We start from the raw sequence: 16,009 nt of genomic DNA on the forward strand, positions 1-16,009 counted from the left end.
AATATGTGGTGTGAGGTGATTTGACCGAGTAAGTAATGAAAGTGTAAAAGAGATGTGTGGTAATAAAAAGTGTGCGGTTGAGAGAGGAGAAGAGGGTGTTTTGAAATGGTTTGGGCACATGGAGAAAATGAGGAAAGACTGACAAAGAGGATATATGTCTCAGAGATGGAGGGAACAAGGAGAAGTGGGAGACCAAATTGGAGGTGGAAAGATGGAGTGAAAAAGATTCTGAGTGATCGGGGCCTGAACATGCAGGAGGGTGAAAGGCGTGCAAGGAATAGAGTGAATTGGAACGATGTGGTATACTGGGGTCAATGTGCTGTCGATGGATTGAACCAGGGCATGTGAAGCGTCTGGGGTAAACCATGGAAAGTTTTGTGGGGCCTGAATGTGGAAAGGGAGCTGTGGTTTCGGTGCATTATAAATGACAGCTAGAGACTGAGAGTGAACGAATGGGGCCTTTGTTGTCTTTTCCTAGTGCTACCTCGCACACATGTGGGGGGAGGGGATTGTCATTTCATGTGTGACGGGGTGGCGACAGGAATGAATAAGGGCAGACAGTATGAATTATGTACATGTGTATATATGTATATATCTGTGTGTGTATATATATGTATACGTTGAGATGTATAGGTATGGATATGTGAGTGTGTGGACGTGTATGTATATACATGTGTATGTGGGTGGGTTGGGCTATTCTTTTGTCTGTTTCCTTGCACTACCTTGCTAATGCGGGAGACAGTGGCAAAGTATAACAATCTGTACAAGACTGGCCAATCTCAAGTATGCCAAAAAATTCATAATCTCTTTTTTTTCTATTTTAAAGGCTCCAGTCATGGGCAAAAGTCCACACCAAAGCCAGGCCTTAACTGAAATATAGAGAGAATCATGAAACACAAAAATGAAAGACAAAAAAAGTACTTAAGAATCTTTGAGAAAGTGAAAAACCTGTCTTTTGAAATGTTCAAGGTCATAGTTATTGGGAAAGACATGAGAGGGTAGAGAGTTCCAGAGCTTTGACCTGTATAAAAAGAAGCAGGTATTAAAACAGCCCACTCTTAAATTGCTGATGGCCACACAATAATCATGTGATGCAGCAGCTTGCCAAGTATAGCATGGTCTAACTAGTGATGTGAGCACACAAGCAGCCAGCTCTCAGGAGCAAAAACCAAAGTAATACCTACAGAAGAGGGAAAGTGAACCAACATTGTGGCGTAGGGCAAACGGGTCAAGTTTGGAAGATAGCTTGGGACAGTCTATCAGTCAGATCACTTTTGACTCATCTCTGTCAAGTAAGGACGTAGAGCTACAACCACCCCAAAAGTGAGAACACTTTTCTATACCAGGACGAACCAATCCCTTGTACAAATGGAGCAACTATTCAGAGGAGAAGTTTCGACATCTAAACAGGACACCCAGTTTTAATGGCAGATTTAGCTATTCCTGTAATGTGTGGTTTCCAAGAGAGTGTGGATTTTACAGTAATGCCAAGTATGTTCACCAAGTCAAGAGATGAAAATACAGAACTGTCAAAGGAGAGATATGAGTTGTGAGGAGTTCTTTATAGAGAGATGGGTAGAAACTGGGTATTGGAGGCATTAAACTTAATAAGATTTTGTCTATCCTCTCTGAGATATCCTGTCCAAGTTTATAGAGGAGGCTGTGTCAAGAAAAGAGGGAGCAGAATTGAAAGATGTGGATAAATGCAGTGTTGAGTTGTCAGCATATGAGTGCACAGGATTATTTGTGGAGGAGAGGAAATTGAAGAAAAAAGAAAAAATGAAAGGGACAGGACAAAACCTTTAGGGACACTGCTGTTGATGGAGGAAAGGGGGGAGGCTGATCCATCAACAACCACAAAGACTGACTGGACAGAAAAGAAGCTATATATGAAGGGGCAAAGAAAGGAAGGGAAGCAAAAAGAGGGGAGTTTAGAGATGAGACCTGGTGCCACACCCTGTCATAAGCCTTAGATATGTCAAGGGCAACTACATTTGTCTTCCCAAAATCTTTCATGAATGAAGACCAGACATTAGTAACACAGGAAAGAATATCACAAGTGGATTTCGCCTTATGGAAGCCATACTGGTGATCAGAGAGAAGACTGCGATTTTCAAGGTGTTTAAGGAAATGGGAGTTGAGGAAGGATTTAAGGACTTAGGGATGGGATGTATCAATGAATGCTTCCAAGAGGGAAAATTTTTGATTTTTAAACAGAAATGGAACAGACGAGCAAGCACAACTGCAAAGTCAGAGGCACAATCTTTCAGTATACAGGGATGGATGCCATCAGGACCATAAGCCTTGCTTATGTTCACCAGATGAAGTGCTATTTGGACAGTCCGAAAAGAGATTATCGGAAGGGGTGAAGGAATGTTAGAATCATCCAAGATGGAGTTAGAGGAGAAATGGGAGCCAAAGACAGTTGCTTTGTCTACAGGAGAGACAGCTATATGATTAAGTGCACAAACACTATCAAACCCATTATACTGTCTTTCGGATTATGAGTCAGTCACTCCTAGTTTTGGAAAAAAACACATTATATACCACATTAGGTAATCCTAAGTATGTGTGGTAAGTGTGTGGTGGTGAGTGTTATAGATACAGTGAGGCCCAAGACATGAAAAATGACTATCCATTATGGTCACCAGTGGATTTCTGAGTCCCCCATGCAGCTCCTGTGACTCATCCTTTGTTTGGGCTGCCATCTTTGGGCAACCAACAACACATGCAATAAGTGCAGAATTCAGCATATGGCAGGAAATAGCAAGTGTCAATTGATGAAAACAGCACCCAGATAAACAAGCATCAACTGAAACTATGAGCACTGAAAGGGTTATTTTCTTGTCAACATGCCCCTGTGAGTGAAGGTAGTGGAAGAAGACAAAACAGATCAAAGGTACGGTAAAGTAAGAAGACAAAGAATGGGGGCACACACTTAAGAGGTTCAAATCGATTGCAAAATTAAGGATGTTGCCAAGACTGAACTATATGGAGAAGGTTTTGTAATGAACAACCTTCTATGCAGTAAATCAAGGACAGACACACATATAATCATATGACATTATGATATGCCCTGAAATCACAAAATATTGAAGACAATCACAATAGACAAATATAAGAGCATGCATCAAGTTTGGTCAAGTACATTTTATTCCAAGCATGTATCCACATCTTCAATCATGTAACTTTGCTCCAGATTGAAGGATAACATAAGATTCATAATCTGAATAAAAGCATAGCTGAAATAAAAATAATACCTTGTGCATTCATTCTAATCTGAGGTTGTTGTTGCTGCTGTTGTGGATCAGCAGGTAGATTCTGGTCTTGTTGCTGCTGCTGCTGTTCAGCCTGGTCAACAACAGGTGAAGGTGAGGTAGCTGTGGTTGCAGCAGCTGTAGTGGATGAAGCAGGGTTTGGAGCAGCAGGAAGCTGGACCATTTGTTGTGGCCAGACAATGCCTCCTACACCACCACCCATCTGCATGCTGCAATTAGCACCAGAATTACATGAAAATGTGCTAAATCATCAACTATCCATACACTCAATACATAACAATGAAGAGGAATAATTACTGTTTGCACTTTTCCTGGCACACAGCCCTGAAAATCTTTTTCTTGGATACCTATGAAAGTAATTGGGCTATAGACACAGAAACAATAACATTCCACATGCTAACATATGCATAAAATGGAATTAAAAATTATGGACACTATATTCATATGTGAAAAACTCCAAGACTTTGTAGGAAACAACATCAGCAATACTTACATGCATACTTTGAAATCACTCATTCCAAAATCTTTTTATCTGTCTATCTCTAATGCCTGTTCCCTTCAGGAATTACCATCAAAGGGGTGGCCATGGAAAGAGTCTCCACTTACCCCTTTCCATATATGTCTCCCATGCAAAAACACCATTCCAAGCAATCTCCCACCATTTCTCTCCCTCCAGTACTCTTCCACCCTATTTCCCCATGTCATTGGTAGTCTTCCTCTCACACCAACCAATTTAATCATTCTATCATACACTTTCCAAGTAAATTTCATTCCTTTATTCCTTCTACATGCTTAAACTACCTAAACGTATTAAATTTCACCCACTACACCACTCCACAATTCATTTCCTTTGCTTTACCTACCATATAAAATCTGTCATACAACCCCTCTTTTTTTTTTTTTTTATCTAGCCATACCATGTGCTCCTCTCAAATAACTCATTTCCACATCTTGGATTCTTGACCTCTGCCTCATTCTATACCCATACTTTAGCAGCATAGGTCAGGGTTGGAAGGACTATTCTGTCCTGTAAAGCTTTCTTCACTTTCACACTAACACTTCTAACCTTCATTATTCTACCAAGGGACCCAGTGACTCTTCTATCCTGTGCTGCTCTCTCTATTATCTCACCTTTAATATCACCAAACTTACCCAAGATAGCTCCCAAACACTTAAATTCTGTCTCCTCTTCCAGTCTTTCTTCCTCCATATCTATGACAAAGATTAGTGCACTTTCTTCTCTCACCCTTTAGGGCTTTGTAAAATCTATACTTTCATTCTGTTTCCTTTCAATAACCATTACTTTACTTTTTCTTGCATTTATCTTCAATAGCCTACACTTACACACAAAAAACACACAATCTTCTGTAACTCCTCTTCATTCTAAGCAAACAACACAGTATTATTGCCAGACAGGCTTGTCACTAGCCACCAAGCCTCACCACCACCACCCCTTTCAGTTTTCCTTTCATTCCTCTTATCACTGTATCCATTTATGTGTTAAAAAGCCACAGTGACATCATACAGCCGTGCCTCACTCCCACATGTATACCAAAACTTTCGCTCTACTCTCTATCCACTCTTGTGCATGTTTTTGCTCCTCTACAAAAGGCTTTCACACTATCTAACAACTGTCCCCTTACCCCATATAACCTTAACAAAACCCATTAAGCATTTCAACTGACTGTCACACGCTTTCTCCATACCTGTTGCATATAGCTTCTTATCTTTCAACAGATACTTTTCCACAGTCATTCTCATTGCAAAAATCTGTTCCGTACATTCCCTACCTTTCCTTAAAAACCTCAGCTCCTCACTTACTCTGCATTCAATCACTTCTATCACTCTTATGAATCAATACTCTTACATAGGCTTTTCCTGGTATCCTTGATATACTTAGTTCCCCATAACTGCAGCATATACCCTTAACACTTTTTCCTGAATAAAAGGAAATAAAAGCTTTCACCCAATCCTCAGGTACAACCTTTTGCCTCCATGCTAAATTACTTAACAAAATACAACCTTTTGCCTCCATGCTAAATTACTTAACAAAAACATTCACCACATCACACTTTCTTCTCCATGTTTCAAATTTCAGCCATAATTCTATTCACTCCAGATGCCTTTCCTACTTGCAACCTCATTATTGCCCCTTTTTACTTCCCTTCTTGCTATAGGCCCCTGCACTTATATCATTCTCCTTCCATCATCCACAACCATGCATGTAACTGCTACCTCACCTTCTCCCATATTCGTCAGTTCATGATCATTTTTCCATCCTCCTTTCACTTCCTCCTACTGATTCAGCAACTACCCTTCCTTACTTCTCACATCTACATTTCCACTCTTACATCCATCTCTTTCCTTTTTAACCTCCTTCCAATGCAATCTCTTATTTTCCCTAACCTTTTCATAGAATGGTCCTTCAAAGTCTTAATCTACTTTTTCTTTGCTTTCCCCTGTAAACTTCTCAACATTACACTTACACATGTTCACTGAACTTCTACTGGTACATTCCTTTCAAGCATTCAACCAAACGTCCTTTTCTTTTCTTCCACAGCATTCTAAATTTCATCTCTCCACCATACAGTTCCCTTTTCATTCTTATATCTCAATCTCGTATCTAAATGTTAATTCTACAACCTTTAATAGTCTTTCTCTGAACATTTTAAACACCTCATTCACACAACTGCATCCCTACATTTACTAAACTTGCATGTAAACCTTCAGTCACCCTTCTTTCAAACTACTCCTTACGTTCTTTCTGATTCACGTTCTTGGTTACCAGCACTTATACCGATCTAGTCTTCCTTACACCAAATCTCCACGTCTCCCTAATCCTCACCTATACAAAAACTGTAAAATGGTCAGAATCTGCGAAGAATCCTCTCACAAATCTAGCATCCTGGAGAAACTTTCTCAACCTTTCACCTACTGCCACATAGTTAATTAAACCTTTTTTCTTTTCTTTCATCATTTCTCACCCATATTTATCTGTGGATCATCCACAAGATAACTTCTATTCTCATACTCCAGGCACTCCTCATTTACCAACTATCTTGCCAATTTCATCACATCCCATCTTTGCATTCATATCACCCATTACAACCATCTTTCTCTTCATCTTAAACCGATTTATACTGTCATTCACTTTTCAGAAACACTTCAACCTTACCATGCAGTCTTCATATTCACAGGCACATGAACACATACCCATGCATACTTCACAATTACAATCTTTCCTTTAACCTGCACTATCCTTGATCCATTTCATCAATGCTCTGTAATACCCTCCCTACACCTCATAATCATCATTTCCATTTTCAGAACACACATCAAGTAAAAGGATATGGGTTTCCCCAACTCCCAAGACATCCAAATAATAACTTTTAAATTTCTCCATAAGATACCTCTTTTTACTCTTACTAGTCATCCAATTAGCTTTCAGAGCCCTCATTCTCAATCACTCATCCCTTTTACTTCCTAGCATAACTGTTGGACTTCAGCACCACTTCTCAGCCTTTAGTGCCACATTTCAACAGACCATCAGTATAGGGCAACTGCAGTGAAGTGTTTTCCAGAAGGAGCAGGGCTCTCACATTGTCCATAAATTTAAAATATCAGTACATCTTAAGTGTTTGTCTGTTTTAAAAACTACTGCCCTGCTGGAGTTAGTCAACACCTCCCCCTTTGGTCCTGTCCCTAAAGGTGTACTAACGAGGTCATCATAAAAAAAATGGGGTGAAACTTGGATACCTAGAAAACTAGGGTATCTCCTTGAGACACTAAATTCTATCTTTTTCCAATCAATGAACTCTACTGTAGTAACAGCATCTCCTAACTTTGTTGGTTATGATACTGTCACTACACAAAACAAAATTATTGCAATGATCCATGTGATTTCATTCCTAAATTGGAACGATGTGGTATACTTGGGTCAATGTGCAGTCAGTGAACTGAACCAAGGCATGTGAAATGTTCAGGGTAAACCAAAGAGAGGTCTGTGGGGCCTGGAAGTGGTGCTGTGGTTTCGGTGCATTTCATATAACAGCTCAAGTATGGATGCCAGCCAACGTGGCCTTTTTTTGTCTATTTTCCTGGTGGTACCTCACAAACACAGGGGGCTGTAATCAGGTGGGTGGGGGGCGGGGTGGGATGGAGATTGGGGATGGGGGTGGATGTGTTGGAAATGAAATGTTTGAGGACAATATGTGGGGTGAAGTGGTTTGATCGAGTAAGTAATGAAAGGGTAAAAGAAATGTGTGGAAATAAAAAGAGTGTGGTTGAAAAAGTAGAAGAGGGTGTGTTGAAATGGTTTGGACACATGGAAAGAATGAGTGAGGAAAGGTTGACAAAGAGGAAATGTGTGTCATAGGTGGAGGGAACAAGAAGCGAGAGACCAATGTGGAGGTGTAAGGATGGAGTGAAAAAGATCGAGTGAATGGGGCCTAAACATACCGGAAAGTGAGAGGCGTGCAAGGATTAGAGTGAATTGGAATGATGTGGTATACCAGGGTCAAGGTGTGATCAATGGACTAAACCAGGGTATGTGAGACATCTGGGGTAAACAATGGAAAGGTCTGTAGGGCCTGGATGTGGATAGGGAGCTGTAGTTTCGGTGCATTACACATGACAGCTAGACACTGAGTGTGAACGAATATGGACTTTTTTGTCTGTTTTCCTGGTGTTACCTTGCTGAAGCAGAGGGTAGCAATGCCGTTTCTTGTGGGGTGGGGTAATGCCAGGGATGGATGAAGGAAAGCACGTATGAATATGTACGGTGTACATGTATATATCTATGTATGCATATGTATATGTATGTATATGCTGATATGCATGTGTATGAGCGTGTATGGATACTCATGTACATATATGTGTATATAAGTGGATGGGCCATTCTTTGTATGTTTCCTGGCGCTACCTCGCTGACACGGGAAACAGTAATCAAGTTCTTTCAGAAGTGGTGCAGGATGTGTGGATCAGGTGTTTGCTTTAAAGAATGTAAGTGAGAAAAACTTAGAAAAACTGATGGACTTATATGTAACATTTATGGATCTTTTCCTGGCGCTACTAGTAAACATGCCTTACATCCTTGGTAAAAGTTTTTCCCTGCTTCTAGCAGCTTATCTCCCACACCACAAAGCAAATCTATCACCCTGTCATATGCCTTCTCGAGATCCATAAACATATCATTATATTCTTAATCACTGTCTCCCATGTTAGCGAGGAAGCGCAAGGAAACACATGAAAGAATCGCCCAACCCACCCACATACACATATATATATAACATAAACACCCACACACGCACATATACATACCGATACATTTCAACGTATACATACATATACATATACACACATGCACATATTCATACATGCTGCCTTCATCCATTCCCCCTACCACCTATGCCACACATGAAATGACACCCCCCCTCCCCCTGCATGCGCGCGAGGTAGCACTAGGAAAAGACAAGGGCCATTTTCGTCCACACTCAGACTCTAGCTGTCATGTGTAATACACCGAAACCACAGCTCCCTTTCGACATCCAGGGCCCACAAAACTTTCCATGGTTTACCCTAGATGCTTCACATGCCCTAGTTCAATCCATTGACAGCACTTCAACCCCAGTATACGGAATCGTTCCAATTCACTATTCCTTACACATCTTTCACCCTCCTGCATGTTCAGACCCGATCGTTCAAAATCTTTTTCACTCCGTCCTTCCACCTCCAATTTGGTCTCCCACTTATCCTTGTTCCCTCCAACTCTTGACACATATACCTCTTTGTCAATCTTTCCTCACTCATTCTCTCCACGTGACCAAACCATTTCAATACACCCTCTTCTGCTCTCTCAACCACAGTTCTTTTATTACCTCACATTTCTCTTACCTTTTCATTACTTATTTGATCAAACCAACTCACACCACATATTGTCCTCAAACATCTCATTTCCAACAAATCCACCCTCCTCCACACAACCCTATCTATCGCCCATGTGGAGAAATACATAATTATTTATCTATTTATCTATTTATTTATCATACTTTGTCACTGTCTCCCGTATTAGTGAGATAGCGCAAGGAAACAGACGAAAGAATGGCCCAGCCCACCCACATACATGTGCATATACATACACATCCACAGACGCACATATACATACCTATATATTTCAATGTATACATATATATACATACAAAGACATATACACGTCATTAATTCATACTTGCTGCCTTTATTCATTCCCGTTGCCACCCCACCACACATGAAATGACAACCCCCTCCTAAATCAGCAAGTGCGTGAGGCAGCGCTAGGAAAAGACAACAAAGGCTACATTCGTTCACACTCAGTCTCTAGCTGTCATGTATAATGGACCAAAACCACAGCCCCCTTTCCACATCCAGGCCCCACAAAACTTTCCCTGATTTACCCCAGACACTTCACATGCCCTGGTTCAATCCACTGACACGACATCGATCCCAGTATACCACATCGTTCCAATTCACTCTATTCCTTGCATGCCTTCCACCTTCCCGTATGTTCAGGCCCCGATCGCTCAAAATACTTTTCACTACATCTTTCCACCTCCAATTTGGTCTCCCACTTCTCCTTGTTCCCTCCACCTCTGACACATGTATCCTCTTTGTCAATCTTTCCTCACTCATTCTCTCCATGTGACCAAACCATTTCAATACACCCTCTTCTGTTCTCTCAACCACACTCTTTTTGTTACCACACATCTCTCTTACCCTTTCATTACTTAATCAATCCACCTCACACCAAATATTGCTCTCAAACATTTCATTTCCAACTCATCCACCCTCCTCTGCACAATCCTATCTATAGCCCATGCCTCGCAACCATAAAACTTTGTTGGAAACACTATTCCTTTAAACATACCCAATTTTGCTCTCCGAGATAATGTTCTCACCTTCCACACATTCATCAACGCTCCCAGAGCCTTCACCCCCTCCCCAACCCTGTGACTCACTTCCGCTTCCATGGTTCCAATCACTGCTAAATCCACTACCAGATGTCAAAAACAATTCACTTCTTCCAGCTTTTCTCTATTCAAAACTACCTCCCAACTGACTTGTCCCTCAACCCTATTGAACCTAATAACCTCTCTTATTCACATTTATTCTCAGCTTTCTTCTTTCACACATTTTACCGAACTCAGTCACTAACTTCTCCAGTTTCTCACCCGAATCAGCCATCAGCGCTGTATCATCAGCAAACAATAACTGACTCACTTCCCAAGCCCTTTCAGCCCCAACAGACTGCATACTTGACCCTCTTTCCAAAACTCTTGCATTCACCTTCGTAATCACCCCATCCATAAACAAATTAAACAACCAAGAAGACATCATGCACCCCTGCTGCAAACTGACATTCACTGGGAACCAACCACTTTCCTCTTTTCCTACTCATCCATATGCCTTACATCCTCGATAAAAGATTTTCACTGCTTCTAGCAACTTACCTTCCACACCATACACTCTTAATACCTTCCACAGAGCATCTCTATCAACTATATCATAAGCCTTCTCCAGATCCATAAATGATGCATACAAATCCATCTGCTTCTCTAAATATTTCTCACATACATTCTTCAAAGGAAACACCTGATCCACACATCCTCTGCCACTTCTGAAACCATACTGTTCCTCCCCAATCTAATGCTCTGTACATGCCTTCACCCTCTCAATCAATGCCCTTCCATATAATATCCCAGGAATACTCAACAAACTTATACCTCTGTAAGTTGAACACTCAACTTTATCCCCTTTGCCTTTGTACAATGGCACTATACATGCATTCTGCCAATCCTCAGGCACTTCACCATGAACCATACATATACTGAATATCCTCACCAACCAGTCAACAACACAGTCACCCCCTTTTTTAATAAATTCTACAACAATACCATTCAAACCTGCAAACTTGCCAGCTTTCATCTTCCGCAAAGCTTTCACTACCTCTTCTCTGTTTACCAAATCATTCTCCCTGACCCTCTCACTTCACACACAACCTCAACCAAAACACCATATATCTCCCATTCTATCATCAAACACATTCAACAACCCTTCAAAATACTCACTTCCTCTCACTTCACCACAACTTGTTATTACCTCCCCATTTTACCCCTTCACCGATGTTCCCATTTGTTCTTGTCTTATGCTCTTTACCTCCTTCCAAAACATCTTTTTATTCTCCCTAAAATTTGATGATACTCTCTCGCCCCAACTCTCATTTGCCTCTTTTTCACCTCTTCCATCTTTCTCTTGACCTCTTCCCTCCTTCTTTTATACATCTCCCACTCATTTGCAATATTTCTGAGCAAAAATCGTCCAAATGCCTCTCTCTCTTGTTTCACTGACAATCTTATGTCATCCCACCATTCACTACCCTTTCTAATCTCCCCACCTCCCACCATTCTCATGCCACAGGCATGTTTTGCGCAAGCCATCACTGCTTCCCTAAATACATCCCATTCCTCCTTCACTCTTATGTCATTTCCTCTCACCTATTTCCATTCTGTACTCAATCTCTCCTGGTACTTCCTCACACAAGTCTCCTTTCCAGGTTCACATACTCTCACCACTCTCTTCACCCCAACATTCTCTCTTCGCTTCTGAAATCCTCTACATATCTTCACCTTCGCCCCAAAAGATAATGATCAGACATCCCAACAGTTGCACCTCTCAGCACATTAACATCCAAAAGTCTCTATTTCACGCACCTATCAATTAACACGTAATCCAATAACGCTCTCTGGCCATCTATCCTACTTACATATGTATACTTATGTATATCTCTCTTTTTAAACCAGGAATTTCCAATCACCAGTTTGTTTCAGCACACAAATCTACAAGCTCTTCACCATTTCCATTTACAACACTGACCACCCCATGTACACCAATTATAGCCTCAACTGCTACATTACTCACCTCTACATTCAAATCACCCATCACTATAACCCGGTCTCATGCAGCAAAGCTGCTAACACATTCACTCAGCTGATCCCAAAACACTTGCTTCTTGCCCATAGCAATCTAGAGTTTACTTTCTTACACTCTATCATATACTCCTTTCTTACACTCTATCACATACTCCCACAACTCCTGCTTCAGGAGTAGTGCTACTCCTTCCTTTGCTCTTGTCCTCCCACCAACCCCTGACTTTACTCCCAAGACATTCCCAAACCACTCTTCCCCTTTACCCTTGAGCTTCGTTTCACTCAGAACCAAAACATTCAGGTTCCTTTCCTCAAACATTCTACCTATCTCTCCTTTTTTCTTATCTTGGTTACATCCACACACATTTAGACATTTGTTTTACTTTACCGCTGTCTCCTGCCTTCGCGAGGTAGTGCAAGGAAACAGACGAAAGAAATGGCCCAATCCACTCACATACACATGTATATACATAAACGCCTGCACATGCACATATACATACCTATACATTTTAACATACAAATACACAGACATTTACATATATACACGTGTGCATATTCATACATGCTAACTTCATCCGTTCCCGCTGCCATCCCGCCACACATGAAATGGCACCAGCCTCCCCAGTGTGCATGCGAAGTAGCGCTAAGAAAAGACAACAAAAGCCACATTCAGTCATACTCAGTCTCTACCTGTCATGCGTAATGCACTGAAACCACAGCTCCCTTTCCACATCTAGGCCCCACAAAACTTTCCATGGTTTACCTAAGATACTTCACATGCCCTGGTTCAATCCATTGACAGCACGTTGACCCCAGTATACCACATTGTTCCAATTCACTCAATTCCTTGCACGCCTTTCACCTTCCTGTATGTTCAGGCCCCAATCTCTCAAAATCTTTTTCACTAAATCTTTCCATCTCCAATTTGTTCTCCCATTTCTCCTCGTTCCCTCCACCTCTGACACATATACCCTCTTTGTCAATCTTTTCTCACTCATTTTCTCCGTGTGACCAAACCATTTCAATACACCCTCTTCTGCTCTCTCAACCACATTTTTTTTATAACCACACATCTCTCTTACCCTTTCGTTACTTACTTGATCAAACCACCAGACACCACATATTATCCTCAAACACCTCATTTCTAACACATCCTTCCTCCTCTGCACAACCCTATCTATAGCCAATGCCTCATAACCATAAAACATTGTTGGAACCACTATTCCTTCAAACATACCCATTTTGCTCTCTGCAATAACGTTCTCCCCTTCCACACATTCTTCATCGCTTCCAGAACCTTCGCCCCCTACCCCATCCTGTGACTCACTTCCGCTTCCATGGTTCCATCCACTGCCAAATCCAATCCCAGATATCTAAAACACTTCACTTCCTCCAGTTTTTCTCCATTCAAACTTACCTCCCAATTGACCAGTCCCTCAACCTTACTGAACACAATAACCTTGCTCTTATTCACAATTACTCTCAGCATTCTTCTTTCACACACTCAGTCACCAGCTTCTGCAGTTTCTTACCCAAATCAGCCACCAGTGCTTACCATCAGCTAACAACAACTGACTCACTTCCCAAGCCCTCTCATCCACAACAGACTGCATACTTGTGCATACATGCTCCTCTCCAAAATCTTGTATTCACCTCTCTAACAACCCCATCCATAAACAAATTAAACAACCAAGGAGATATCACGCACCCCTGCCTTAAACCGACATTCACTGGGAACCAATCACTCTCCTCTCTCCTTACTCGTACACATGCCTTGCATTCTCAATAAAAGCTTTTCACTCCTTCTAGCAACTTACCTCCCACACCATATACTCTTAATACCTTCCACAGAGCATCTCTATCAACTCTTATCATATGCCTTCTCCAGATCCATAAATGATACATACAAATCCATATGTTTATCTACGTATTTCTCACATACATTCTTCAAAGCAAACACCTGATCCACACATCCTCTACCACTTCTGAAACCATACTGCTCTTCCCCAATCTGATGCTCTGTACATGTCTTCACTCTCTCAATCAATACCCTCCCATATAATTTCCCAGGAATACTCATCAAACTTATACCTCTGTAATATGAACACTCACCTTTATCCCCTTTGCCTCTGTACAATGGCACTATGCATGCATTCCGCCAATCCTCAGGCACTTCATCATGAACCATAAATACATTGAATATCCTCACCAACCAGTCAACAATACAGTCACCCACATTTTCAATAAATTCCTCAGCAATACCATCCAAACCCACCACCTTGCTGGCTTTCATCTTCTGCAAAGCTTTCTCTACCTGTTTTCCGTTTACCAAATCATTTTCCCTGACCCTCTCACTTTGCACACCACCTGAACCAAAACACCCAATATCTGCCACTCTATTATCCAACACATTCAACAAATCTTCAAAATACTCACACCAGCTCCCTCTCACTTCACCACTACTTGTCACTACCTCCCCATTTTCCCCCTTCACCGATGTTCCCATTTCTTCTCCTGTCTTACGCACTTTATTTACCTCCTTCCAAAGCATCTTTTTATTCTCCCTAAAATTTAATGATACTCTCACCCTAACTCTCTTTGCACTCTTTTCACCTCTTGCACCTTTCTCTTCACCTCCTGCCTCTCTTTTTCACATCTCACTGTCATTTGCCCTATTTCCCTGCGAAAATCGTTCAAATGCCTCTCTCTTCTCTTTCACTAACAATCTTACCTCTTCATCCCACCACTCACTATGCTTTCTAATCTGCCCACCTCCCACCTTTCTCCTGCCATAGGCATCTTTTGCACAAGCCATCACTGCTTCCCTAAATACATCCTATTCCTCCCCCACTCCCCTTACGTCATTTCCTCTCACCTTTTTCTAGTCTGCACTCAATCTCTCCAGGTACTTCCTCACACAAGTCTCCTTTCCAAGCTCACTTACTCTCACCACTCTCTTCACCTCAACATTCTCTCTTCTTTTCTGAAAACCTCTACATATCTTCACCTTCACCTCCACAAGATACTGATCACACATCCCTCCAGTTGTCCCTCTCAGCACATTAACATCCAAAAGTCTCTCTTTCACGTACCTATCAATTAGCACATAATCCAATAACGCTCTCTGGCCATTTCTCCAACTTACATACATATACTTATGTATATCTCTTTAAACCAGGTATTCCCAGTCACCAGTCCTTTTCCAGCACACAAATCTACAAGCTCTTCACCATTTCCATTTACAACACTGAACACCCCATGTACACCAATTATACCTTCAACTGCCACATTACTCACCTTTGCATTGAAATCACCCATCACTATAACCTAGTCTCGTGTATCAAAGCTGCTAACACACTCACTCAGCTGCTCCCAAAACACAATCCTCTCATGATCTTTCTTCTCATGACCAGGTGCATAGTCACCAATAATCACCCATCTCTTCCATCCACTTTCAGTTTTATTCATATCAATCTAGAGTTTACTTTCTTACACACTATCACATACTCCCATAACTCCTGCTTCAGTAGTGCTACTCCTTCCTTTGCTCTTGTCCTCTCACCAATCCCTGACTTTACTCCCAAGACATTCCCAAACCACTCTTTCCTTTTACCTTTGAGTTTCATTTCTTTACATGCCTAACATTTGACAGAGTAAACACTCCCAATTGGTGCATGATCTGGCCTACTATTTATCAAGGTCTTACTGATGGTGTTATTGTACTGGAAAGCAACATTACAAGCACTGTTTTTTAGAACATTTCTTAGATTA

The 16,009-nt window shown here is 41.3% G+C and overlaps 1 protein-coding gene across 4 annotated transcripts in view; it reads right to left on the bottom strand.

The window, feature by feature from the left end:
* Herp (Homocysteine-induced endoplasmic reticulum protein) overlaps positions 1 to 16,009 on the bottom strand; it is a 188,355-nt gene that overhangs the window by 62,195 nt on the left and 110,151 nt on the right. For all 4 annotated transcript variants that reach the window (XM_071672215.1, XM_071672214.1, XM_071672213.1 and 1 more), the window contains one exon: positions 3,261 to 3,487. In XM_071672215.1, coding sequence (XP_071528316.1) covers positions 3,261 to 3,487 — 227 coding nt within the window. The remainder of the gene's footprint in view (positions 1 to 3,260; positions 3,488 to 16,009) is intronic.

This window comes from Panulirus ornatus, chromosome 17 (genome assembly GCF_036320965.1).
Source record: "Panulirus ornatus isolate Po-2019 chromosome 17, ASM3632096v1, whole genome shotgun sequence".
Lineage (NCBI taxonomy): Eukaryota > Metazoa > Arthropoda > Malacostraca > Decapoda > Palinuridae > Panulirus > Panulirus ornatus.